The sequence below is a fragment of the Fringilla coelebs genome (assembly GCF_963513975.1).
Source record: "Fringilla coelebs genome assembly, chromosome: 9".
In the NCBI taxonomy this organism is placed as follows: domain Eukaryota; kingdom Metazoa; phylum Chordata; class Aves; order Passeriformes; family Fringillidae; genus Fringilla; species Fringilla coelebs.
The window spans coordinates 10,520,229-10,547,168 of NC_140067.1; the positions used below are offsets into that span (position 1 = coordinate 10,520,229).

At 42.7% G+C, this 26,940-nt stretch overlaps 1 protein-coding gene across 2 annotated transcripts; it reads right to left on the minus strand.

Moving 5' to 3' along the window:
• Nucleotides 1-704: 704 nt before the first annotated feature.
• Nucleotides 705-26,904, minus strand: KDM4A (lysine demethylase 4A). Of its 2 annotated transcripts, none has more exons than XM_084211043.1 (22): nt 26,800-26,904; nt 26,326-26,478; nt 25,957-26,132; nt 24,692-24,806; nt 23,764-23,957; nt 22,430-22,479; nt 21,831-21,934; nt 20,629-20,766; nt 19,503-19,753; nt 18,574-18,764; nt 17,351-17,694; nt 15,506-15,626; nt 14,767-14,945; nt 12,304-12,508; nt 11,937-12,013; nt 11,185-11,240; nt 10,299-10,407; nt 9,226-9,414; nt 8,363-8,533; nt 7,774-7,893; nt 7,082-7,174; nt 705-6,072 (listed from the first exon to the last, which is right to left on the minus strand). In XM_084211043.1, the coding sequence occupies exons 2-22, from the start codon at nt 26,461-26,463 to the stop codon at nt 5,932-5,934; spliced, it is 3,162 nt and encodes a 1,053-aa protein (XP_084067169.1). In that variant the 5' UTR covers nt 26,464-26,478; nt 26,800-26,904; the 3' UTR covers nt 705-5,931. The 2 variants fall into 2 exon arrangements, with proteins under 2 accessions (XP_084067169.1, XP_084067170.1); XM_084211044.1 differs by having other exon boundaries at nt 26,804-26,873.
• Between the last annotated feature and the right edge of the window lie 36 nt (nt 26,905-26,940).

Below are 26,940 nucleotides of genomic sequence, written 5' to 3' on the forward strand. Positions count from 1 at the left end.
GGGTTGGCTCTAGCCCCACTGTGTGGATGGCTGAGGGTCCAAACTCCAAACAGGATGCCCTGTGCTACTTCTGCATATGAAAGAGAGAATGGCAGAATATGAGCATTTACACTTCGGCCAGTCCCTGTGGACACCAGCTGTTAAACAGTGTTTGGAAACATCTATCCAGCTGGAACTGGGAAGGCCAGAAAGGACTGAGGACAGACCCATCTCTGGCTGCCAACATAACTGCTCTCTTCATCCTTCCCTGGCTCTGCTGGGTCTGGACAAGGAAAGCTGTGTTCCTGCTGCAGAGCCAAGTAGCCTAGGCAGCCATCCACCACAGGCAACCACAGTTCCAAACCACATGAGCTGCTTAGCCCTTTGGTGTAGCCGCTCCCCACCACCAGTTTCCTTGCTCTTCTGTATCACATCAGTCCTGTTTTCCATGGAACTGTCTGCAAGTTAACTGCTCCTCTGTACCTGCAGCCCATCAGCACCCACCACCCACACTAAAGGCATCCATGCACACTATCCTGCACCCAAGACACTGTCATCTCTTTTTACTTGCTTGGGGCTATCAGGAAGGAAGTTTGAGTTAATCTCTGCTGTGAGGATAGGCAAGAACATTAGCCCAAAAGTTGCAGAGATACTGTATTCAAGAGAAGCAGCAGCACTTTAGGAAATGAGAGTCCAAACATATGAACTAATATCAGCTCACTCCCAACCATCTGATCCCCATGTCTGAAGTGCCTCTGGAGGTCCATGGGCACAACACACTGCCATGCCTTCCTATATTCAGCAAGACTGTGGGATTGAGTCACTGCACTTCTTGAAGTAGTTTGCTTTGGTCTATAGCATACGTGTTGGGCTGTAAAGACAGGTTTGCTCCTAACTCCATACAGAGGACTTCAGCCTGGATATGAAAACCAGCCACCCACCTTCCTTCAGCTAGCAGTGTGGATAATGGTGAGAGCATCCCAGTTCCTGGGGTGTTGGGCAGCATGAGGAGCCCACGCTGCCAGGCAGTAACTCATGGGAGGTAGAAGAGCCCAGGCAACAGGCCCCGTTTCATTTCTCTCCTGCATCATGTACTGAAGGTGTTCACAGCCACTAGAACCATTCATAACAGGGAGAACATATCCTAAATGCAAAATTCCAGGCCAAAGACACCTCTTCTCAGGCTCTCCTACCTCACTCAGTTTTGATTCAAAATTAACATGCATACTATACCATTTAAATCTTTTTCCAGTTCCCTCCTACACACTTCCCTCATTTGCTAGGGGCTGTCAGAACTGTTTTGATGCTGGCATTGTCACATTACTCATGCTGCAGCAAGGAGGCTGTGGCAGTGCTTCTGCATGGAGCTGCCACAGCTTCATGAAAAGATGGCAATTGGGTGAATATTTCCCATTCCTCTAGAGACCATTCTGGTGAGGTCAAAGGAAACTACAGATACACACCCTCAGCTATGCTCATTATGGGAACCAAGCAACAAATGCCACCTGGAATGTTGTGCTCTTCATTCATCCAAGGGAGAAAACTACAGCTGTTCAACAGCTCTAACAGCAATGTGGAAAAATGAAGACTGATTATGTGAAAAGAGGAAAAAGGCTTATTTTGACTTTCAGCAATACAACAATTGTTGTCCATGTTCAGCTGAAAATACTACACACTTTACACTAATCTAAATGCCCATACTGACAGGTTTTGTGTAATATCTACACATTAGTCAGGGAAAAGGAGCCATTATAATTTTCCCCAAACTACAAAAGCTGGCTGTAGGAATACCTGGCACATTAGGTTTCAAAGATATGAGCTGAAATAACACTACAGTAAGCAAATTCCTCAAGGTTACTGATACACTTGGTGTATCAATAACAAAAATCCCTGAGCTAAAGTAGAAGAATCTCCTTTCCCTGACTGCCAGTTCAGCAGGCCTTAACCAGCACTGTGAAATTCAAGAGTCAACACCAAAGTAATGAACAGAGCTGTCTGAGACTGCGCCAGGTAAGATTTTCTGATGACTCCTCTTCTGGCACTCTCAGCTACAAAGGGAACCTAAGGCAACTCAGTTCTTGCTGCAGATGCCTCAGCTCTGTGTTTCAATGAGGAGAGATGATGCTGTGGTTCCATTCCTGTTCTAACTAAACAGTCAAGCTGGACCTTAAATAACAGAACTCCACTTTGGTCTCTGAAAGACACCTGAGAACTCACTAGATAAGCATTAAAGAGATGAATATTAGAAAAGAATAATGCGAATAGAAAAATTAGAAGCGTGATGAGAATTTCCAAGTCCCATTGCTTTAGTTCTTAAATTAGTTTACCAATTGTCTTTTTTGAAATTAGATTTATTTCTTGAGGAAACTGGAAACAACATACAGGCTACCAGTCCTGATTTCATGCCATGTTCCATTAGAAAACAAGCACAACTGCAGACATGTCAGACAACAGGAGCCCAGTTAAAGAATGGAAGAACAGAGATGCACTGGAAGCCTTATGCTAAGTGACTATGCTCCTCAAACAGTGCAGAACCAATTCAACCCAGCTAAAAACACCATAAATAGAGAGAAGCAAGGAGAATGGGTTCTACTACTGACAGTATTGCCTCTGGTCATCTGAGAAATCTGCTGATAGAAAGAAGTCTCCTAGAAGTCCAGCCACAGGCAGAAACATTACTGCAATCAGGTATTTTACAAAGAATATAGTCACCTTTTAAAATCTTATGAAAAGTTACCACTGACTTGTGAAGCTTATCCTGAATTAAGGGCAAGCCACTATTGTTTATATAAAAATTGCTCCTCATGTGTCCAATCTGAACCAGTCACAGATGGAAGCTTCATGAAAAGTGAAGAGGTCTAGGACTGCAGCACCACATGCAAGGGACCAAATAGAGGGCCACCAGAGTGCACACTGAGCATGATGTTGTACTGAACATACTCAAGAAGGACCTGAATAGCTGATAATCTGGCAGCCCCTCACCCTCACTGGAATGATGCTGTAAAAAGGATAAATACACTTCCTAAAAAGCCAAAATCACTGAAGAAAATTATCAGACATGATAAAAGTCTTGGTAATGGAAAGCCTATGTACTTTTGAGACAACTGCTCAGTACAGAACTTTTACTGTTATCTGTTATGCTTCAAGCCATAAACAAAATTGCTTTTGCAAAGTCACATAATAAAGACCCCTCAAACATCAGAGTCACAGATCTTAAGTTCAGAGAGAAGCCTAAAACACAGTTTAGTCCCTGCAGCAGTTAGCAGTGTGCTCACATTTGAATGATGCAGCACAAGAACTGACAGGAAAACTGGGAAGGCCCTTTGTCTCAGAGTGCAGGATGGCAGCACTTTCCAACACAGTGCAGTCAACTGTGCAACTGCCAGCAAGAGCAAATCTGGCACCTGCAGAAAATGTGCCAGAAACAGATAACAAAGCTCCTGTTCCAGAACAAACACTATGCACAGGAGCGCCTGAAAGTGACTGAATACTGTCAGAGGTGAGTGGCAAAACCTGCTGCAGGTGATCAACAGAATATCCTGAGTTGGAAAGGACACACAAAAACGAATAAAATCCAGCTCTTGGCCCTACAGAGCAGCTACAACCCCAAGAACACCACACCAAACAAATCCAGCTGTTTCCTACTAGGTCATCATTTTAGGATGAAGCTGTTGAGACAGGTGTTTGCAGCACAGGTAGTATAGCATCTGGCACCTAAAAGGCGCACTTAAGTTCTATAGCAGTTTGGGGACAAAGACTGAATGCAGGCACCTTTTCTCTGGAGGGAGAGTGGCAGATTGAGACAAGGAACACACAGGTAGTGTTGATCCTATGAGAAGTTAATACTAAATTAACTCTGACAGAACAGAGGGAAGTTTGTTAAGGCCCTGCCAGCTCCTCCACATTTGCTCACAGCACATCACTTCAGAGGTTTACAAACAAGCTCAGATGTCAAAGTGCAGTTTCGTTCCTATTGCCTGGACCAGATTAACTGCAGCTACCAGACTCAGGTCTTAACAGATTCTGGTTTTATCAAGCCAACGATCCCATTCATCAGAAAGCCATTTAATACCCTGAGACCAGGAGTTTTGGATGTAGTAAATGGAAAAAAAGCCAAAATAAACCAAAAATCACAAAAACTCCACCCCATTATCTCCTTTCAGAATCTGTTTAAGCCTTCCAGTACTGACGAACAAGGTATTCCAACACAAAAATAGGACAGATTACCTTTATGCAAAACAGTGTGCAAATTTTTGCTACTTATCCTCCTGACCCTATAAAAACATAGGGCTAAAGATTTTCTGTATAAAAGTTGCAGTTTATTTCTTTTCTGATCAAGAGTTGTATCACTACTCAATACTACATTTTATTGCTAATCACAAATTGATGCACCGGGGTTTCAGAAGGGTTTGGTTTATAGCGTTCCTATGTAACAAAAGGAAAAAAGTTACAAATGCAGACTTTGCAGACACATTGCCAAGTCCCTATAGAAGCAGGGATGCATTAGGTCTGTTTCATTAGAAAATTCTCCTCTTGAACAGTTTCTGGAGAACACACAATCATGATTTTCTCCAGTAGGAAAATCCACCCCATCATTCCATGCAAAAAGAAGGTGGCCAATCTGCTCCACAGCCTAAAATCCCTTTCCTACAGAACGGGAAAGGAACATGTATTTACACTGCTCCTACTGTGGTGTGTTAATGCTTAAATTATTAGGAGCAAGTTGGCACATCTTCCAGGTACACCTACTACCCAGCTCAACTCAGCTTCCTATGGCTGGGGTAGCAAATTCTCTCCACCACGACTGAGATGTGTCCTAATACTCTATAAAAATGCTACAGTAACCTTCGCCAGACAGCAACAGGGCAGCACTCCTGCTTCAGAAGAGCATTGCACAGCCTTTCAATTAGAACACACAGCTCAGTGCATACTTCACCTGTCTCAGACCCAGTATTAGCCGCTGCAAGCAAAAGCCCGTGGACACACGACAGACAGTGCTACCCCAGAGCAGCACTGCTTCAGATACCGCTGCCCTGTCATCCCCAACACTGTGATGCTTGGGTCTCAAGAAGGGAGAGTTAGGACTGTCCCTTTATAGTCATATTGCCTTAGAGAAACTCAAAACAAACTCTTTGGGAGCTGAATGTCTACTGGGAGCTGAACACCTATTCTTGTTAGAAGGCTGCACTTCACAAGGCTCCAGAGAGATTTCACTGGTTCTGAGGCACATACTATTAACAATTAAACTTATGATTAAGTAAGTCAAAAGCACTATCAGAACAAAAATATTAAATGGAAGGTTAAATAATTTGTCCTACAGGATTCAATTTCACATTTCACCTGTTCACACAAGCACCTCCAGTCTGTTCAGATTTGAACAGCCTACAGCTCAACCTCAGAAAGGAGGTGCTGAGAAACAAGAGACTGAAGCTGCTTGCAACAAAAAAAAAACCAATGGATATAAATATAAAAGAGGTTCCATTTCCAGCACCAGTAATACTGCCTGCTCAAGCCCAGGTGTGGTCACCAGGGAGACTCCTAAATTCAGGAACATTATTCAGTTAAAACAATAGACCACACTATTCTGCAGCTGTCAGGATTTCTGGCAACAACTCCCCAAAGAGTTTGCCAACTGTCAAAATTGTCTCTAAATAAAAAGCAAGACTGCTCAACAAGATGAAAGCAACATCCCCAAGCTGGCTTATTTGGTAAGGACCCAACTTCAGACCAGCAGTCTGCAGGCATCAGCTTCAGCAAATGGGATCTCTTTTGCTATACAACAGCTGCCTTACAGCTACTGCAGAGCATCAGCCTTTTAGCTTCCTTAAAATATAAAAGAACAAAACCCCAGAAGAAACCCTGGATTCAAAGCATCCAAATATGGCCTGTTGTACTGGAACGTTTAAATCCTTGGGGGAGGTGGGCATCTTCTTCCTCTGCCACAGGCAGCGTTTACTCCATGATGGCCCGGTACAAGGCAGGTTCAATATAATCTTCACGGTAGCGTGAATTGATCACTCTCTGTCTCTTCCTCTCTTGACTGACCTCCTTCTCTTCGAAGATCTCTGTGAAGCGCATATCTGAAGCAATGGACTAAGAGAAAAAGACAGAATTAGTCACTAGAGCACAGATGAAATCCCTGTCTCCACATCCTCCAAGCCAAGACACATGGGAACATTCAGCGTTCTTCAAAAACTGACAAAACACAAAAAGAAAAATATTTAAGAAACTGCATTTACAAGTCTGGGGATATGTTTAAGTAAACTGTAATTAGAGATCTAAAGAATCTCAAGTTTCAAATATAACAGAGCACTTAATTTAAATTCACAATCATTTTCTCAGAGTAATAAACAGTCAGCTGTTCCAAATTTCAAACAATCTAGTACAATTTCTGTGTTATGGAGCAGGCATGTTTAAACACCTGGTTACAGAATTCAGCTATAATACATTCTTTCTTAAGCCTCTAATAGACCACATGCCTGCCAAGAGATCTGCATCAGGGTGTGCATGTTTGTGCTGTAAAGCAAGACACCCCAGTGTGCTGTTTGTAACTACAACTTTTGTAGTGGGAAGTGTAAAGCAGTGGGGTAAAACAGAGTGTGGGATCTCCACCCTTACTGATAATCAAAAATTAATTGGAGACATGCCTGAACAACCCTTTCTGAAAATTACCCCTGTTTGGAACAGGTGTCTGGAGACTTGCAGAGGTCCCTTTCCACCTGAATTATTTTACAGTGTCAAGAAACAGCCAGCTCTTTTGATGCAACCCTACTAAGAGCTTCTCAGAACAGAGGGTAAATGAAGGAACTTGGCCATTCTTTGCAATGGAAGTAGACAATGGAACTCAGGAATACAAATATGAAAAGGCATGCTCTCTCAATCTGGGACTCTGTGATACAAACTCATACCCCTGCAGAAGGAAAAATTCTCTCCAGAGTGAAACAGAACTTTGTTTTTGTAGCCTGATCAACTACTGAGCTTTGCAATGATTAAGGAGAGCACCAGATTGTATTTTGCTGCCGCCACATGCTCAGGTTGCTGTTCAAGCACACATTAAAACAAATTCTACTTCTTTAGTAGAATTAGCACCCTGTTTACCTACCAGCCTCGACTTCACTCTCTTAGGAAGCTCCTCTTCAAGAGTGTATACATCATCCCTTTTCACCATCAGCTGTGAACCATCTTCAAACTCCACCTAAAAGAGAACCAGAAGCTGTTCTGTCAGAAGTCTCAAGTCAGAACCCTGCCACAGCTCCCCAGAAGTTGCCTTCTCCCCACAAAGTTCTCTCATGAAATAATCTTCTACCACTTGAATTTTTTAAGGTCCATACGCAGCTATGCACACTGCAACAGATTTGAATCAATGAAACCTCAGTAATCTCATTACAATAATAATCCAGCAGGTTTTGGGATATTCTTTTAACACCCAACAAGACAGTTTGGCTGTTCACTTTAATACAGCCTGAATATTCATCCCTTTGGAAGCATGAAAGGCATGGTGTAGTCTCACTAGAGAAAAGCAAAATAAACTTATTTGAAGTAGTTTAAACTACAGAAACAATCTGATGAAGAATTGCAGACCAGCAGTTTTCAGAAGTGGACCCTTTAAAATAGGTAGCCAGAGGTACATAGAGCTGCAAGCAATCACTTCCAGCAACTGTTGCCAGCATCTGTCATTGCTAACACAGTGAGAGTAACTTACCCCGGAGTGTTTAAGCATGACAGTCCTACAGCAACCCTGTTAACATGATTGGCTTGTTCTGAGAGATGAATTTTGTGACAGCAATTTTGTACCTGGTACATCTGGATAGCATGTGATGCGACAAACTTGGCTCCATAAACTTGTCCGTCTGTCCATCTCACCTGCACGACTTCCCCTTCAGCAGGGGGACCTAACTGAAGACAATCTCGACTCTAGAACAAAGAGGGAAGATGGGAGAGACAAGGAAGGTAAGCAGCTTCTTTATGTGAAGATTGAGCAAACCACCAAAGGGGTAACACTGCACAACACCCCAACGAGTCTCCATTTTAGGAGCTGGAGAACTAGGCTGAGAGACATGCATTTATGTCATCTGCATTTAAATCCCAACAGTGGTAACTTCAAAGTATTTGATGTGGGGATGGCATGCAAGTATCAGCAAGTTTTCCTTCAGGCCCACCATTGCTAAGCAGCCAGAGGTTAGCTACACTCCCTGTTATACCTGTCCCTATATGGCTTCAGTTAAGTCACTCTCAGGTAACATCCCTAAGGCCATCCTGCAGCACAGCTCAGCCACTACAGGACCCAGGGAACAATTACCAGATCCCCTGATGTGCGTGCTCTACAGCAGCAAGAACTGACTCATACCGTTGTCCTATACCACAACATCACTGTACAACATACCACAATGTCCTCTGGGTACAGGTTATCGCTGAAGGAGCCATCATCAAAGTTGACCTCGTAGAAAGTCTCCTTCGCAAGGCTGACCACCTCACACTGATAGAAGCGACCATTCTTGTGCTTACTGATGACTATCTGTCCAGGGGACAGATCCTGGAGTGCAGCCTTAGCTCGCTGAAAAGAGAAAAATCACTTCTTATTCAGTGACTCAATAACAAATGTGTTGGAGACCATGGCTGCAGTGCTGGCAGACAACAAAGCAAAACATTTTGGTTCAGGTGAGCTACTCTACTTCAGCCATCATCAGCAACATTTTTAGAGAAGTTCTGCCTCCAGAATGTTAAATACCTAAAGTCTAATCTGTTATGTGCTACTGTCCTTAACTTACTTAGTAAATTAGGTTCTCATTCTTTAGAGCAATGGAAGGCCCTTACAGAAAATGTTCTCTAATAGATTGTTGGTGATTTTGGTTAAAAAGGCTGCATGGCAACTTTAGAAATTAATCAATCATTTAAATGGGAAATTCTGTGACAACTCATCCAGACTGCTGGAGTACCAGCACTAACTCCTGCATATTAAGAATCACAGCATAAATCTCACTCATATTTCTCATTACAGCAGCCACAGGAGGGATGTGACGCTTCCAGTCCTTCTGGTCTGCAAACCAAAGTACAATAAAGCACCTGACTAAGATCAGAATAGCAGCAAGGTTGAGATCAGAATCCAAGACAAACACTGTTAGATTACATTATGTACTGTGAGACAGCCAAGCTTCAATGAAGTTTCAAAATAATCACACAATCAAAAACTTCTCAGTGCCTCCAAGACACTGCAGTTCAAATCTTGGGAATAACACACTTACACACCTCAGCCTGAGATGGAGTCTTATGCCTGAAGCAGGTAATGAAGACAACAAATGGCCAGTCATCAGGCTGCATCATGACTCCTGCTGCTTGGGCACAGCTGACATGAAAGGATGTGGGACACCGGCCATGTGAACACTGTACACAGCAACCCGCAATTCTCTTTCTCCTTTTCTTGCAGAAGATGCATTTCTGTGGACATGAAACTAGAGATTATTGGTTGGTACTAGTTTTTACCACACACCAAGGGCTAGCTAACAGCTTTTATATAATAGCTGTGCCATTTTGCCTCTTAGAAAACACTGCTGTTTTCTGACTAAACAGAAGCAAGCAGCTACCAGTCTTAGTTTATCCCAAGACAATAATTCATAAAAGTAAAGCATTGCAATAGAGGAAAAATGTAAATTAAATATCTACCAGCTCAACACAAACAAAGCATGCAACCCAAGGATGCCAGTAACAGATCTTAGATTAGATCAGCTTGCAATGGTCCAACTCAATAGGGCCTTTCAGCACTTGACTAAAAAGTTACATAAATACAAGCAACAAGATTAGAATAATGGGAAATGACCACTGTGGTAACAGTTAAAATTCTGTCACTACTCAATTGGGCCTTCGGGGCAGTTGTAGAGAAAGAATGCTATCCCTAATGCATATGCACAGCAGAGTAATTCTCCCCTCAACACTGAGATGTTAAGAGGTAAGTACAGTTGCTTTCCTGCTGAAGACCTTCACCCATTACAGGAATGCCTCACATACCCTGAAGCATCTCAGTGCTCAAAAGCAGTCAACTAAGCAAGTTGAATACTAGGGAGGAGAAAAACAAGCATGTTACCTGCTGCACACTGAAAAGCCTTTTGCTGGCTCTTCACGTGAATGAACACATACTGGAACAAGGAAAATTTTTAAAAAATGGCAATAGGAATAACTGCCATCTCTCATACACAGAGTTGAGCAGATTATACAGTTCAGTCTGGAGACTGAACCAAGACGATTTGAGTTTCATGGAATAAGCAAAACCCCTCAGATTCTGAATGGACCAGAGACACCACTGATGCAGCACAGGTGATCCTTACCAGTCTGAAACGTTGCAGAGGGATTTTGCCAACATCTACAGGACTCCGCTCTGCGATGTTCACAAACTTTGCCTCCAGTACAGCCACAGCACACATCACATGAACCCACCTGTCAGGACAGAAGAGAGGAAAAAGAAATTAATATGCACCGAGCCAACAGAAGATGCAACAGAGTTTAAGTAAATACAGTCCTGTTCAAGTTTGCCATATAAACCACAATAAATAACCTCTGAGGATGATCAGTGTAATCTTCTGAATGCTACTAACAGGTCACATGTAGGGCAAGCCCAAGATTTCCTCATACTTAAAATCTACTACTAACAAGCTTAACAGGAAAGCAAGTCAGTGACTCCTGCATAATAAAAGGATGCGTAGCCAAGCTTGAGTTATTTCATGGTGCTACAAGTCTGCCGCACTGCTGTGCTGCATTCAAATAACTTTAGATGATCCACCCAAAGGACACAGGACAGGCAGCTGTATGCACATGTTGCTGTAGAGGTACCTTGAATTTCAATGTTGTACTACTTAAAACTATGGTTGCCCTTTGTCATTACTGTAACCACAAATCAGACGGAAAATCAAAATCCTCCGCAGGGAAGGTACTGAGAGATGTTAGTTCATTTGGAACCTTATTTTTATGTGGTATGTTATACCTCTGCATATTACAGCTCTATCAAATGCAAAGCAATTCACAGCTGCTACCAACAGAATGAGACCCAGGCATTACCTAGAGAGGTAAGAACTGCTGTGTGAGAATACAATGTACAAAGTGTGAAGGGTGTGGTTGGTCACTCTGTTACACCAAATGCAGTTTACCAGCTTACCCTCGGATACTTAGGAACTGAGCCTCTCCTTAAAATAAAAAAAAAAAATCGGGAACACTCACTTGTCATCATTGGCTCTCTGCAATGCTCCTCCTCGTAAGGAACACAAACAGCAGTCCTGGAGTAAAGAAGAAAGCATTAGCTAGTGTACAACACTTGCTGCAGAACTTCCACCTCAAAATGCATATCCAGAGAAAAGAAAATTATTTTGCTGTCAGAAGAGAGCTAACTACCTTGTACAGATCAGCTCCTCAGCTCTCAAAAGTTGCTGCCCTTAGGGCAGCAAATATAGACTCCAAGTCTGTTGAAAGCAAGCAGAACCTGCCACTAAAGGGTCAACTTGTTTGTTATGGGTTCCTTTTACACCTGCAATACCCTACATCCTTTCAGGATGCGCAACAGGATCTGGAACAAACATGAGGAAATAACGACCATTCCACTGACCTAGAGTCTATACAGCTGGTTGAGGGAATCCCATTCTTCTTGCTTTCTTCACATGTACATACCTGCCTAGTTCTTAACACAAGTTATTTTCTGGCTTAGAAACAGTACTACCAAAAACTCAGACAGAAAATGGAGCTATTCCCACATTCATGCAGAACATCTTCCCTCTGAGCTCAGCAGCTTTGCATTAGTTGAAAGGATAACATTATGGTTTAAAAGTACTAGAACACAAGAGACTGGCTCCTAAACGTTCTCTAAATTGTGTTCTTTTCACAGGATAATTAAAAAAACCAACACCCAAAACACTATGAGAACTAACTTTGTAGCCAAGTTCCCAGATGTACCAGACTCCATCTGTGAAAAACTTTACCTCTTCTAACGCATTTTCTGTACACCTGGAGCACATCCAGTCTTCAGTGGCCTTATCAGGGGATACACCATAACAACCTAGAACAGACACATATCATTTAAGAGTTTATTTAAATTCAAACCAATTTCCCTTGGGCCCAGAAATAAAGCAGAAATCAAAATCAACCAGCCCCAGGATGATGCTGTGTATTTGAAGCCACCCATGCAGCCAACTGCCTACCCACAGGCCAAGACCCAAGTATATACTCCTCTGCTAAGGGCTGAGCTTGGTCTATTTGCACATTAGATCAACTGGCAGAGGCCTGCTATGATGTACAGGCTCAGTACAGAGAACACCAGGGCTTAGGGTAACACCTGGATGCACTCACTCGCATGAACACAGACATGGCAGTTCTTGCAGGTGATGAGTATGCTGGTTCCATCTTCCTCCAGGTAGGGAGTTGAAAGATTGAGGTCAGTGCTGTAGCCAGTTGCAGTAAAGCACATTTCAGGAATCAGGGGTTTAGTTCGGATCTTCCCATCTGCAGCAGCTGGAGTTACTCCAGAGTTTTGACTGCTGCCTTCACATTCTGCCTGTAAGAGATGGATAGGGAATTTAAATTTTACAAGTAAAATGGTCTCACATTATCTTTACTCACACATTATTTCATATATATATCCATATATATATATCCAGTTTAAAGAAAAAATGAAGGTATTGAAAGATCATAGAGTTGGTAGATTAGGTGAAAATAGAGTTACATTTATAACTATTTATTACTATTCAGTTATATTTATAAAATTCTCAGCTGCTGTGGCTTCAGAATGAAATTAATTTCTACTCTACTTAATACTACACTGAAAGTCTGAATTACATCCCTCTAATGAGCAGCAGTATACACATCAAACTGCTTTTTTTCTGACAGAGGAGGTAGAATCACCAAGCCCACCTCATGCTCTACAGGCAACACCTCTTCTGCACATTCCCCCTGTAACACAGAGGATCACAACACTGCTATCCATCAGTGTACACTTATCTTACCTCAATATGGAAGGATTACCAAAACACAAATAGACACCTACTACAATCCCCATTACTTTTTCCCAGTGTAATTTTGAACAAGTCTAATGGGCTTTAAAACTAATTTGTTCCTGGAAAATAAACAGATTGAAAATGCAGTTTCCCATATAAAGCTCAGGAGACTTTCAGGCTAATCTTTCATAATTTATTCTTCTAAATTAATGTCAAATCAAACAGCTAAGACATACAAAGTTTACAGATGTGTATTTCCATTAAAGCTACTCCTCTGAACAGCTAAACAGAAATTAATTTTTCTCTGAAAAAATGTTTAAACCACCTTTTGTACCTTTTAGGCTACCATAGAAGTAGCTTGCCTAATATTTTAAAATTACTTTTAGGAGAAATTGCGGTAGCAGAATGAATCTACACTGTCCCTCCTACAGTGCCTCAAAAGCAGGGGAGAAAAAGTCCAGGTAATGCTCACAGTTGGAAGGAAAGGGACATCTTTTCTTCAAGTCTTGTTTAGTCAAATTCTGTTAAACTTAATGATTTAAACTTACATTGCATGTCAAGTAAAAGACAAAATGACTGAGGGAAATGTATACCAAATTTTAAGAAAGTAGTAACTTTTTTCCCCCAAGCAGCAGATACTCTTCTTCTTCCCAAAGGAAAGTGCATACTTGTCTGGCATTCTGTGCCAATTTTTTATTTGAACGGGTAACTGAAGTGAGTTTCCAGACCCGCTCCAGACTTTCTGAAGTTGGAACAAAGACTCTAACCACAGCTCAAATCTTGGAAGTTTCTGCTCCACTGCCTGGTGCAGACATTTGAAAACCTGCAGCTAAGAGTTTTCTGCTCAACAGCAACTTACAAAAAAGATCTTCAGGGAACTTCAACTGTCCTCAAATCAGTAACTTTATATCTTTCAGCACTACTAAAATCCTCATGTACCACACAGTTCCTAAGGAGAATTTCCATGCCTAACAACTTTCTCTCAGACAGAAATAGCAAGAATGAACAGAAACTATGGTCTGTGGTTTTCGTTAAAATTAGGAACAATATGAAATATAAATCTGCAACAAAAATGTGAGGTCTTTATTTCCAAAACTGTGGTGAACATGTTTGTAGTGCCACCACAGCTATACGGCCATCACAAATGAATCAAATATGCTTAGTGGATGGGAAAGGTCCAACTACCTCAAAGTTGCAGGTCAAACATGCAGACAACTATTCAAGCTAACTTAAAATTATTTATCTTAGGTATATAAAAAAATTCATTGAGGGACTCCTGCCTGCAAATTTATTCAGCATGACAAAACACTTCTGCACCCCATCCCATGCTGCTGTCATGGATACACTCTAAGACCAGACAGCTGTCAATCTCTATCATCTACAAACACAACCCTAAATTCTTCTAAGTAAAAGGTTTTCTTCCTTGCCAGCTCATCAAAGACCATGTATGATGAGAACACCTAAAGTGTTTTCTTAAAAACATTTTGGATATGAAGAAGACAGTCTGGAAAGGAGAAGTGAGATTTTATAGTCAGCTCCAGCAACATTTAAGCTCCATTCTGCGGTTTGTGCAAAAGCCACAAAACACAAAAGCTTCTGCTGAACAGCTGAGCAAGCCCCTGGGAACCCACAGGGGCCCATCACAGATCTGAGGATGTTCACCCACTTGTGCTCTCCCGGAACAGCTGCTGGGAAGACTGCAACACTGACACAGCTTTTGTTAACTGGCAATACACAAACCCACATATTTAAAACTATGTACCACAGCAGCACCGACTCTGTTCCCTCTGTGATAGCATGAAGAGTCTTGGTTTCATACCTGATAGGCCTGGAAGAGCATACAAACAGCACAGTATGGGGGCTGCTGCGCCATGGTGCGATTGTATTCTTTCTCAGCCTCAAAGTTTGGTGGCCGATTCTGCCACAGCTGGCTCAGTGGCTTGGCCCATGCTTCTGTCTCCTCAGCCTCTTCTTCAGGAGTTAGCTGCTCTGATGCCTCTGTGATAAGAGAGCAGTTACTCAGTCACTATATGGCCTTTTATAGATGTTTTTCTTGTAAATGAAACTAAATAAGGCAGGAAGCTATGAATGGAGATGAAAGAAAGACTGCCAGAAAGCAAACAGAGAAGGGTGATGGAAGCCAGTAACTCAGTCTCCTTTCTAAGAGGCTTTTACTAATCAAGCAACAGGGCAGAACCAGCTCCAAATTACATCTACATCAAAATTAAAGTCACACACCAAAGAATTTGGCATTAGGGTTTTTTTTTACAATCCCAAATATTTATATCAGTGACTGGAATATTCTAAGGCAGATGCAGTTAGGCAACAGTCTCTGGTACTGGTTTAATTTTGCTTTCCAAAGAAAATACAGGAAAGAAAGCTTACACCATTTGAGAGAAAAGTTTAATGATACAATGAGATATGCACCTTGTCTAGGAGGCAGAGCTGTCACTTACTGACTCCTCTTTATCACCAGTTACTTACTAGAATATCCCACACTGCCCACTGAAGCTGAGACCCTCTCTCCAATTTCCCAAGGAGCACAAGGCTTTACGTACCATCATCGCTGATGCAGTCTTTCACCAGGAGCGGGTGATGACGGGGGAGTTTGCTCAATGGCTGGCGACGGCCCTTGGACTTCTTATTCTCCTTCACGGAGCTTAAGTACTCCTTTCCCACCTGGACAGGAAAGCAATTCAGCTGTCAGTTAGCACGTGTCCTTTTGACACCATTCTGGAAGGAATTTACTTTGAACTTAGAGAAAATTCTTCAAAATGCACACATACTTCCACAGTTTCATTTCCAACAAAGTAACTTTAGCTCTAAACTCATTTTCAAAGTGCTCAGAGCACTTCTGCTATGAAAAACTGAACAGAGCTGTACTAGTTCTGTCGAGTCAGAGAATGGACACTTTTCACAGGTCCCAGTGTAGCTTTTCATGCATGTCTGTTTCTTTAAAGAATCATGTAAAAGACAGAAACAAAGAAAGACAAGTTGGATGGTTCAACCTAAAAGAGCCATGATAAGAAGTCTCATGAATTCTGGAGAAACCTCAGTTTGTGTGTCACCTAAAATATTCCAAATTTAAAAGTAAAAAAAAAAAATTAATAAAATAAACTAGAAAAAATACAGAGCTCATAGACATGTCTATGAGCTAAAAGGGTTATTTTAAATGAAGGATGCTTTAATCCTTTCTGCTTATTAATTGCCTTGATGTCTTACCGGACAGACAGGAAGAAGGAGATTGCAAGAACAGCTATTTCCTCTTCCCTTAGCCCCATACAAAAACAAGTGACACACTGACAAAACTACTACTAACCTGATAAGCCGGTCAGTAAAGGTAATGATTTTAACAGTCCAGAAAGTCTCCCTCTAGGTAAGAACCTACCCTTTTTTAAAATCTGCTGTTCTTTTAAAAGAAGAAGTAAATCTTGGATTAAATACATCCTACATATGTTTAAATATCTTCTTTTCATAAATGAAGCCAGAAGAGAGCACAATAATCATTACCTCTGTTCTCTTACACAGAGTTGTATACAAAACCTCTGAGAAATATTGAACTTAGCATTCACAGTTACCACCTAATGGAAAATTTGTTTCAAAGTACACCACCCTGAGAAAAACAATCCACACCCATTAAAATGTCACCTCTTCCCTGCACAGAGCAGGTGAGGGAGACATCAGTATCTGCAACAGAATGTCTTCAGTTTAAATAGCCATGACAACTCTCTCAATTTCAGCTTAATTATCAAGACTGGTCTACCCGCTGTTCCTTTGGTGTAATTCTTGACTTCTCAGAAGTCATTACTGGCCTCCTATTCTCTAAACACAGATTTAAACAAAATATTGGAAAGACACTACCAGATAAGATTCTAACTCTTCTCTTAGGCTGTCTAATAAAACATTCATTGTCAGCTTTTTAACACTCAGATTTCCATTCTCCCAACCAATATTTTTGTTGTATCCTTTCTCCTCTTTTAAAAGGACACAGATGTATCCACGTATGCAATTTTATACTAAAAACTCCTCATCACATGAACGTGCTTGTAATAAAGGCTGGAACGCACCAGATTCATTTCAGGTACGAACAGGTGTCTCGGTACAAAAGGACCTCAATCATTCTGTAACACTACCATGTCAAAAACATTAAGCTATCCTTTCCATTAGAGCACTTAAATAGTTTAGAGAAGTTCTCAAGACAGGTGGTCTCCTTGCTTACTTGAAGGGCTAAGTATAAAAGGCTTTAATCTGAATTCTTGCATGTTGAGCAAAACCCAGAGCTGCAACCTGCTGTGCACCAGTGGGATGAAATTGTCATCTGCACAGATAGGAAGTTTTGTCACAGCAAATTCCTGACCATAGAATTACAGCCCTCCAGCTTTCAGTTCTTTTGCCCCTCATACCTCTGTCAGTTCCTGCTCATGGACACTGGAGCTGGCAGTGGCTTTCCTCCCTGAAGTCTGTTCACTGTCGGAGCCGCTGGCATCCCCCTTGGCGTAGCTGTGCACTGTGAACACCCCGGCTGGCCCAGTTCGTTTGGCCAACAGATCAGACGATTCCGAGTCTGAAGAGTAGGAAGGTGAGCTGGACTGAACGCTGGATGTAGCACTCTGCTTTGAAGCTGGCAACACTGAAGTGGAATTTGAAGCATGTGAAATGGAGAGATCCAGTGCAGCTGCTTCTTGTTCTTCTTCTTCCTCAAGCTTCACCGGTTTCAATTCTTGAAATTTGGCTGAGTCCACACGATCTGGAAGAAGAGACAGACTGACTTACATTTCTGCCACTATTTGCACAAAGCAAAACAGAAAAGCAAACTACTACATGCAGAAAAGCAACAGCACACCACATAAAGAGTAGATGATTAATTCAAACACCTATAAAGTCATAAACTGCTTAGTCAGGGAGGATAAAAGCATCTGCCCATTGCCTCTCATGTCATAAGAACCAGGGTATATAAATCAAAGCATCAAACAGTGAGTTCAAATAAACAGAGATGATCCTTTATACTGATGTGTATGTAGTTAAAACAGCCCAACTCCTGGCCATATGTTGCTGTGTGTAAGAGATTACAAACATTCATGAAAGACTTACTAGAAAAAGAAAAACAAACCCACAAACCAATAGATTATTAAATACAAGCTGCAAAGGGCTGGAAAACAAAATACAAGAGGGGGGCATCACATATGTTTTCTCTGTTCCTGTGTTGTTGCACAGGCCTCTTGCTCCTCCCCTAATAGCAAGGATAACTCATCCATTACAAGATACAAGAATTTTGGCCAGCCTACTTATTACAAGTAACACACCTATAAAGCATACCAGACCCACACTACCAGGAAGTGTGCATATGTTTTACTAAGCAATTTCTATAAACAGGTCACATTGCTCAAGAGAAATAAAAAGGAGCTTAGACTACTGAGGCATCCATATATTTCTGTATGCAGGCAGGCAAAATAAAGAATAAAAATAAAAAACGAGAAAATGGTAATATTTCAAGTCTTATAACAGTAAATTTCTGAGGAGCTATACCAATGGCACTGACAAACTGCCTGTTTTTCTGAACACAGAAGCATCCTACCAACTAGCATCACACTGAAGAGTGCCCCAGACAAGCCTGGCACACAGTTACCTGGAAGTTTGATCCTTTGTTCACCTTGCTGCACAAATTCACTGGTAGGCCTCTCCCGAGGCTCTGCCATGTCCGCTTCATACTGTGTGGAGCTCAGCTCCTCCTTAGGGAAGGCCTCACTCTCACTCACCTCCTGAGGCACTTCCAGGCAGACCCTGTGTCTTTTTGTTCCTATGCGGTGCTTGGGGATGCTGCAGAAGACAAATCCCTGTGTCAGGTTAGCAAACACATAAATGTGCTACATTTCTGTGTGAATACATAAAATACAGTCTGGTTTGGAACAGTGTTTTATGAGACAGCTTCTGGAAAGCCAAATAGTTTCCAAATTATTCTGAAGTGTTTTCTTTGCCTTTACAGAGGAAAAGTCAGTAATCCCTAAAGATGACTTCTCAGCATGCTAATCATGTATTAAGGCAGCTATGCTCTCTCTAGCCAGGCATTCTTTACCTTAAAAACTCCCCCCAAACAAAACCCCAAACAACAAAAAAATCCACGGCTTTAGGAACAGTAGCTGGCACTGACTAAAAAAGATTTAACTGCAAAATGTAAGATGATTAACCTGTTGACCCCCAGCAACCAGGAACTGCACACCAATACCACAGCTTGCAGCACTGACTGTACCAGAATCTGCTAGCAAGTACTGTCCCATGATCTCAATGCAACCCCTTTTTCTACTGGCCTGTCAGTGCAGGGTACACACTGCCAATCCAGGCTTTGGAGGTCTGTCCCAAGATGAAGGTCTGTCCCACAGACTATCTATTAATGGGGACTTAAATAGTAAAAAAATATTAAGAGTAAACCCTGTTTCTTCCAGGAAAAAAGATTATTGCTAACTCTCACTGTTCTATCAGAATGGCAAACATTTAATTACAACTGGATTCAGATTCCAAGAATCCAAGAGAAAAGCAGAGGGCTATATAAAGCTGTACCTTTTTGTCTCATCCCCATCCACTTCCTCTTTACACATCTCTTCTGTTTCCATCTCCTCAGCATACTGTTTCCCACTCTTGACTTTTTGCATGAGATCCCCTTTAAGAAACTCTGCTGCCTCAGGGGTTGGAAGAGCGTGGTCAATGACAGTCACGTCTTTCCCAGCTTTCCAAAGCTTGTAACGATCTGGCTGGTACTTTCTCACAAACACATCCATGGAGATCTTCACCATGTCCTTTCGACATGAGCACTAAAGTCACAGAAAATAATAAGGTAAGCCCAAATACTTAAAAACTCTACTCTGCATTTCTCTAGCATTTTGCTTTCAAGAGTTTAAGGAAAAAAATCCCACACTCACATGTAATTGAGCCCCAGAACTCTCAAGACTCTTTTCCAGAAAAATCAAAAGGGTATATATTAGGTCACTAAAAATGGCAGAAAAGGCAGCAAAAAACAAGAAAATCTGAAAACCAGATGTTACCACAACAACTAGGACAGAAAGCCCATCAGTTGTTTTACACAATTGCTGATAGAAGCTGGGTGTTTTAAATGAGCTCATATAGAAACAGGCCACAAAACCAGAGAGTATAATGAAGAAATCAGAGCCACACAAACCCTGGACCTACCCAGAGCAGTAAAGGTTCCCTTCTCCTAGGCATGGTTACAATTACTTCAATGTAGCTTCTGGAAACGTAAACCTTGTCTGAAAGGCACCTCTATAGGAATGCAACACTATTTGCTTTAAAGGTTCAGTCAAGATACTTATTTTGATAAGTCATTTAAGTTACCAAAGCTGCATTCCAGGCTAAACAGTCAATAAATAATGGTTATAATCCTGGAGAAAAATACTGATGAGCTCTGCCCTTTAAGCATACTCTTTCACCTCTGGAAAGAAAACCAGCTCCACGCTTTTCTCTGAAACCTCGCCTGAGCCGCACAAACTTACGAAAAAGTTACAAAGTTACAAAATATGTTACATGCTATCCATGGCTGACACAAGGCAGGAAGCAGGACTCTGCCTGGATGTTGCTACCTTATGAGAAAGCAGACATCACATCTTAAAAGCTTGAAACCACTCTCCTGAAACAAACAGCAGGGGCTTAATGATGGCAACAGAACACTCACCAGCACCGACTGCTTCCCGTACTCAATCCACCGAAGAGTAGCAAAGTTGGTAGATTCAGCACAGTTAAAGCCGTGGTTAAAGCCAGCATGATAGCTATAAGGAAAGGTTATCATGAACTCTCCAGCCTCCTGTGTCACCTACAAGACAATTGAGACATCATCACAGTGTTATTCAGAGTCTAAGAAGGTACTTGGTGAATATGATTAAAAGGAGCTCCTGTTCCCCTCTCTGCAGCACACCCAAAAATCCAACTCACAGATGGTGGCTGGAGCTCCCTCCTGCAATGGACAGACATACTACTGACCTTCACTATTATGCTACTTATGTTTAATATCTGTTTACTGAAAAGGCATGCTCAACAGTTTTTTTACTAACACAACACAACTGGTCAATTTAGCACAGAAATGGTTATACATACAAAACACTTCACCAGCTATATGAAGTTCATAAAGATACTTATCTGTATCAGCTACAGGTTTGGCTGAACAGTATCTAAGCTTGAGTAAATTTCTATCCACACAGAACTTGAAAATTTACTGCTGTTTTCTTTTGCTGTTCACATTAGAGTAAAAATCTCAGTCAGCCTTCCACTGCTTGCTCTTCAACATTTCCCTGGCCCTCTAAAGGCTTAGACAACAAAACCCTTCAGCTGCCCAGGCAGATGATACAGTGTTTCTGAGAAAGAGCTCAAAGACTACATCTTTAATATCTTTGTGTGGGAAGGGGAATGGCAGGTCATTACCTGAGAAAGTACGGAAGCCTATAAAGTTACTAATGTAATTAAAATATTAATAGGGGACAAACCTTATTTTCTATTGAGGAAGCAGACTGCAACAAACAAAATTAATAGGTGAAAAGCGGAAACAAAAAAAGAAAAAACTCACTTCACTGAATACACATCTAAACAGTGAAGTGAATCTAACAGAGGAGATAATGTTTAGTTTTAAGTTTAAAAAAATTTTTAAAAAAATCACAGAAAACCAAGATTTTGTTTTTAGGAGTCCTTGACAGCTTTTTCAGACTCAAACTCTGTCAGGCCCCAACTGCCAGACAAATGGAAGTACAATAGGAAGGATTGCCTTATACCCTGCCTGTTTCTATTTTCCTCTCTAAGCATCTGCTACTGGCTGCTGTCAGAAGCAAGACAAGGCTGCAGGAACCTCTTGATCCAGCTGGTATAACCACGATTACTTTTCTATACCTTATCAAATGGAATTCCATATTTCTTCAGAATTGATGGAGAGATGAGAGTCATCTTGTGACGGAGAAATGCTTCACAGCTTTGGGCACTTCCTGGGAAAAAACCTGTTTAAGATGAAGACAAGGAGAGATGTTACCATTGTGCTCAAACTACATTTATTTTTCAGCAGTTTTATGAAAAATTACTGTCTAGACACTTTTTCTCTACAAATACAGCTCACCTTATTTGTGCTAGTTTGCATGCTGAAGAAAAATGACAAATCCCTAAGATTTATCTTTTAACAGCTGCCAGTTTGAAAGAACATAAGAAAGACCTCAAATAGAAGGATGCCCCCTCGGCCTTAACTTTCCAGTTTTAATAATCTAGAGCTAAGGATTTTCTCATTTAAGGTCAGACAGACCCCAAGTTCATTTTTTGTAATGTGACAATTTCTCTTGAGTGTATCCTATAAGCAAACATTCAGAAGTAATGTAATCTATATTCTAAAAGGCAAATTATCAGTTCAGTCATGCCAAACTATGTTCTCTAAAACAGAAGAAACCCACTGCAGCTGTCCATCCCATCTTTAGAAAAAGGCAGGACATGAACTGCCTGATTACCTTTTGCAAGTCTCTCCAGCCTTTTCCCATGCTCTGGAGGGATGGAGTACCTGCAGTTGTAAGAAAAAGTCTGTTAAGTTCAAGTGACAACAACAAAATCTCAAAGTCTGACTGGAAATAGTAATCAGTCATCAAGACGTGAATTACTTTTAAAAAAATTCTCCATCTCTACATTTGTCTTTTTCAAAGTTTGATATAAACCTAAAAATGTTCATTGAGGACTTGTACCTTTCTATCCCAAGAAAAGCCAACATGTAAAAGCTGACCATTTATCTCAACAACTTTTGCTCAAGCAATCAAGGAAGTAAAAAGCTTGATGTACATAACTAGCAGATCTGTGCAGCAAAACATGAATTGCAATGAGAAAGGGAAGAGTGCTTCCTGAACTGTGTCAGTTCACAGCAGTGTAATCTCAGTACACTCAGTGCAAGGAGGAACACAGGGCAAGAGAGAAAACGGAATCACCTCTTTCAGCTGCTCAGACAAAGATGGGACTAGGCCAGGTGCCACATCCTTAACAGGTGCACAACTCATAGAGTGCTCTTTAGAGCTACATCTCTCCCTGTACACACCTTTTTATGGGTGCCACAAAACTCCTGGCTGGTATGACTACCATAAATAAATCAACCCACTTAGTTTGCTTTCACTCTGGAATACGGTGCTATATTCTGAATAGTCTCCTCGCTAAATTAATCAAAGATACTAGCAAAGCTCACTTCTTCCAGGTACTACTGTAGAAGAAGCAATGGCCAAATAGTTCAACAGACTGAACTATTCTGTTTCATGTTCCTCTGCTACTGCCACTGCATGGGGTTGTTCACGGGTCACATTGTGCTAGCTATTATTTGCTTCTTCAAATTTGTAATAAAAGGCAGCCAGAGATACTAGTTTCCAACAAAAATGCCGTGGAAACAATTGTTGAAGTTGCTTGAAAAATTCACTTGTGAACAGAAGGGCATGATTCACTCTTAAAATGCAACCCATGGTACAGAGAAATTCAGGAGCCTCCCCTAAAAAGAATGGAAAAAGCTCAGAATAAGCGAGTTTGCCAAGTTTTGGCCCTACCACAGCAGACAGCATCCATACTATACTGTAATTCAGAAGAACTCTCTACATCAGGACAGCAACCAGACCCTTCCAGAAGGTTACCAAACAAATTCTACTGAGGACATGCACTGCTCTGCAGCTCCTTACATGTTCTTGTCATCACAGAGAACTGCAGTGCAAGGCTGGAGAACTGATTATTATTTTAGTGAACTCTTAGCTTTGTGACTGACTCCAATATTTTATGGTATTGCTCTTCTACATCTAGAAGATTCCTTAGAAAATCTTACCATGACTTGGGTTCCCCAAAATGCAAGTAATTAATACTGTAGAGGTCCATGTCCTCGGTGTGCCAAGCAAACGAAGTTTTCCACATGCCAAAATATAGGTAAGGAGTATTCACTCCTTCAATGGTTATGCCACTTTCATTCTCCACAATATCCAGGATTGTGTTCAATCTGCCAATATTCCATGCATCTACATGCTGAAAAAGTCAAGCCTCATGTCAAACAAGGATTACAAAATACAGAATCACACAGCTGAGATGACAGTTTGCAAAAGCTTAACAGACACTTTGAAACAGCACATCACAGAATGACACAGCTCAAGCTGTGAGCTAGTTCACCTAAACCTAAAGATCTGCATGGTGGCTTGCACAGTGATTACTTACTGGCATTTAAGGAGGGGGAAAAAATCACCAGTCAAAGTAATGATTACAAAAGAGAAATAATCACGAAGCTACAGAGTTAACAGAGCAGAGAACAATAGCTGATGCTGATGTCTGAACCCTCTTTAACAAAACCCCTTTTCATTCCAAACATCTTTTAAAAGAATAAATCATGAGAATTTAGGAGACAAGCAAGCAGAATGCAAACTGTCATCATCCTACCACCTAATGGCTATAGAGCTGTCCCACAAAAATACACATACCGGTGGATACCAAAGCAGCATGTATCCACTGATCAACCCTTCCAACCCTCATATGTCTTTCAGGACAAAGCAATGCTTGGGCAATAGTGGTTTTAGCTTCCCTACACTGAAGTGCTAGCAAAGGTCCCTTAGAATGCTTCCTTTGTCAGCTGCCTACTCCAGAAGCTCGAACTATGCTAAGACTATCATTAACTCGTTCCAAAAGGTAAGAGTCAAATGCCACATTAGTATTTATGGAATGCAATGTGCCAGATAACTGTTACCTGAAAACCAGAACAGTTTCCTTACCTTGTCGTAGAGCGTGCCATTAACGTCAGCCCCATAGATGGGGGCATTGAACGTAAGGTTCTTCCAGTATTTTCGTTCAAGGTCTTCAAAGTCCGTGTACCGGGGTGTGCAGTACCTGAAAAACACAAGAAAGATACTAAAGACTTTGCAGTCTGATATTTGACAAGTCTGAGCCAATGTTTTCCTCGGCTGAAAGAATGGAAAGCTACGATAAAAATACCTAATGTGTGTTACCAGCCAGAGGAGCAGTGAGAGCAGCCATGGCTCTGTTTCTGTGACACACTGGAACGGAAGTATTAGGAAGAAAATTACGTTCCCCATTTCTCAGTTAACTTTCATTTTTGCTTTGTGCACTTTTCCGGGGTCAGAACAATTTCACCATCTAGCTGTAGCTACTCAGAAGCAACAACGCAGTCAAAACCAGAAATGATACAAAGAACAACTTAAAAAAAAACCCAAACAAACCCGAAGTTTTCTGCCACTGTGAAACTAGCAAACCTTCACAGACTCACCATGGTTAAACAGGCTCTGTTTACCAACAAAATACCTGCTCTTGATGCTCATTCCCTGCTAACTATATACTGGACTATACGAAGCTCTAGGGGATTAAATTTAGTCTTAACAACATTTAACGTGTGTGTCTGTATACACAGATTCCAGACAGTTACATACATAACGTAAAACAGTAACTTTCATCAAATTATTCTATTAAACACAACTCCAAAATATCTGGTCTGTACTGCTTTTGAAAGCTAAAACAAGCCTTGATGGACCGACTGTAGCTGGCAATTCCAATGCTATTTCTAGTTACTGCAAAGTTTTTTTGCTTCAACTCCTTTTCGAGTGATCTTCTTCCCCTTTTTTATATCATGAACATTCCTTTCTCCACTACTTAGTAAGTATTTCAATGGTCTAGCTACTGGGGACAGACAGACAGGAGCCCACAGGACAAACAAAAAGTTCTGCTGCCATTACACATCATCCTGCTGTACAGGTGACACAGGTCCCGATGCACAAGCAACCTCATCTGCCTGGGGCATGACGTTCACACTGCTGACCCCAGACCTTACCGAGGACCTAGTCCCTGTGGGGAGCTGTGCATGCTCCATCCCTACAAGTGCGCAAAGCCTGCTTGGATGGGGCCCTCAGCCAGCTGTTCTTGAGTAAAGAGTCCCTGCCCCTGACAAGGTGGGGAACCAGGCGGTATTTAATGCCCCTTCCAACCCAAACCATTCCTAACTCTATGTGCCCGGGACCCGCCGTACTTGTCACTGTTGGCGATCCTGCGGAACTCGCGGACCGTCATGGCCTTCTTCTGGATGTTGTACTGCGTGAAGAGCCCGGACTGCCCCGTCACCACCTGCTGGATGGGCGCGGGGATGACGAGTTCGTCGATGTCATCGTAGCACTGCCGCGGCTTCCACTCCTTAGGCGGCACGATCTGCGGGGACACACGGGCCGGGAGCGGCGGCCGCGGCCGGGGACAGCGTCAAACTCGGGGAACTCGGGCCGAGCCCCGGCCGGGGCGCGCCCGCCCCACCGGCGCCGCGGCGTAAACAAAGGGCGGAGGCGGCCGGTGCGCGGCCCGGGGCCGGCGGCGCGGCCTCCGCCCGAGGGAAGAGGGAGTGTCGCACCTTGGCCAGGCCGGCGCGGTGGGCGCCCTGAGACTCCACGTAGGCTATGTAGCGACTGAAGTCGCGGAACTCCTCCATGGTGGGGCGGAAGGTCATGATGCGCTGCCCGGGGTTGAGGCTCTCCAGCTCCGAGGCCATGATGCCGGGCCGGCCCTGCGCGGAGGAGGCGGGGGTGTCCTTGCGGGGGGCGGGACACCGTACCCGCCCCGCCCCTCCCGCCCGCCGGCCAATCGCCGCGGGGTCCGCATCGGCCCTGCCTCCTCATTGGCGGAGGACGCGTGCCCGTCAGGACCCCACGGCTCGCTCTCCCTCTCACGGCGGAGAACGCCACCGACTCACCCCCTCCTCCTCCTCCTCCTCGCCCCCTCCCGCCCGGCCCGGCCCGGCCGGCGCGGCGGAACCCGAGTCCCCGCCCGCCGTGCTCACGTCGGCAGCGCGTCCCGCTCCTCCGCCGCCCCCGCCCGACCCTCGTACCTACGTCCGACCGACGTATCCCTCCGCACCACGCGCCCAAAGAACCCTGCAGACCGCCGACGCCACCGCGGCCGTTCCGCTCCGCCCGAACCCCGCCCGGCCGCCCCTCCTCTTCCCTCCGCCGCCGCAGCCAATCGCTGT

Excerpts from the sequence above, each read along its gene's own strand:
- KDM4A (XM_084211043.1), bottom strand. The coding sequence starts at position 26,463 with ATGGCCTCGGAGCTGGAGAGCCTCAACCCCGGGCAGCGCATCATGACC. Across the intron at positions 17,695-18,573 it reads ACAAAGGATCAAACTTCCAG|ATCGTGTGGACTCAGCCAAA; the intron begins GTAACTGTGTGC and ends CTCTTCTTCCAG. Across the intron at positions 12,014-12,303 it reads CCATGTCTGTGTTCATGCGA|GTTGTTATGGTGTATCCCCT; the intron begins GTGAGTGCATCC and ends TGTCTGTTCTAG.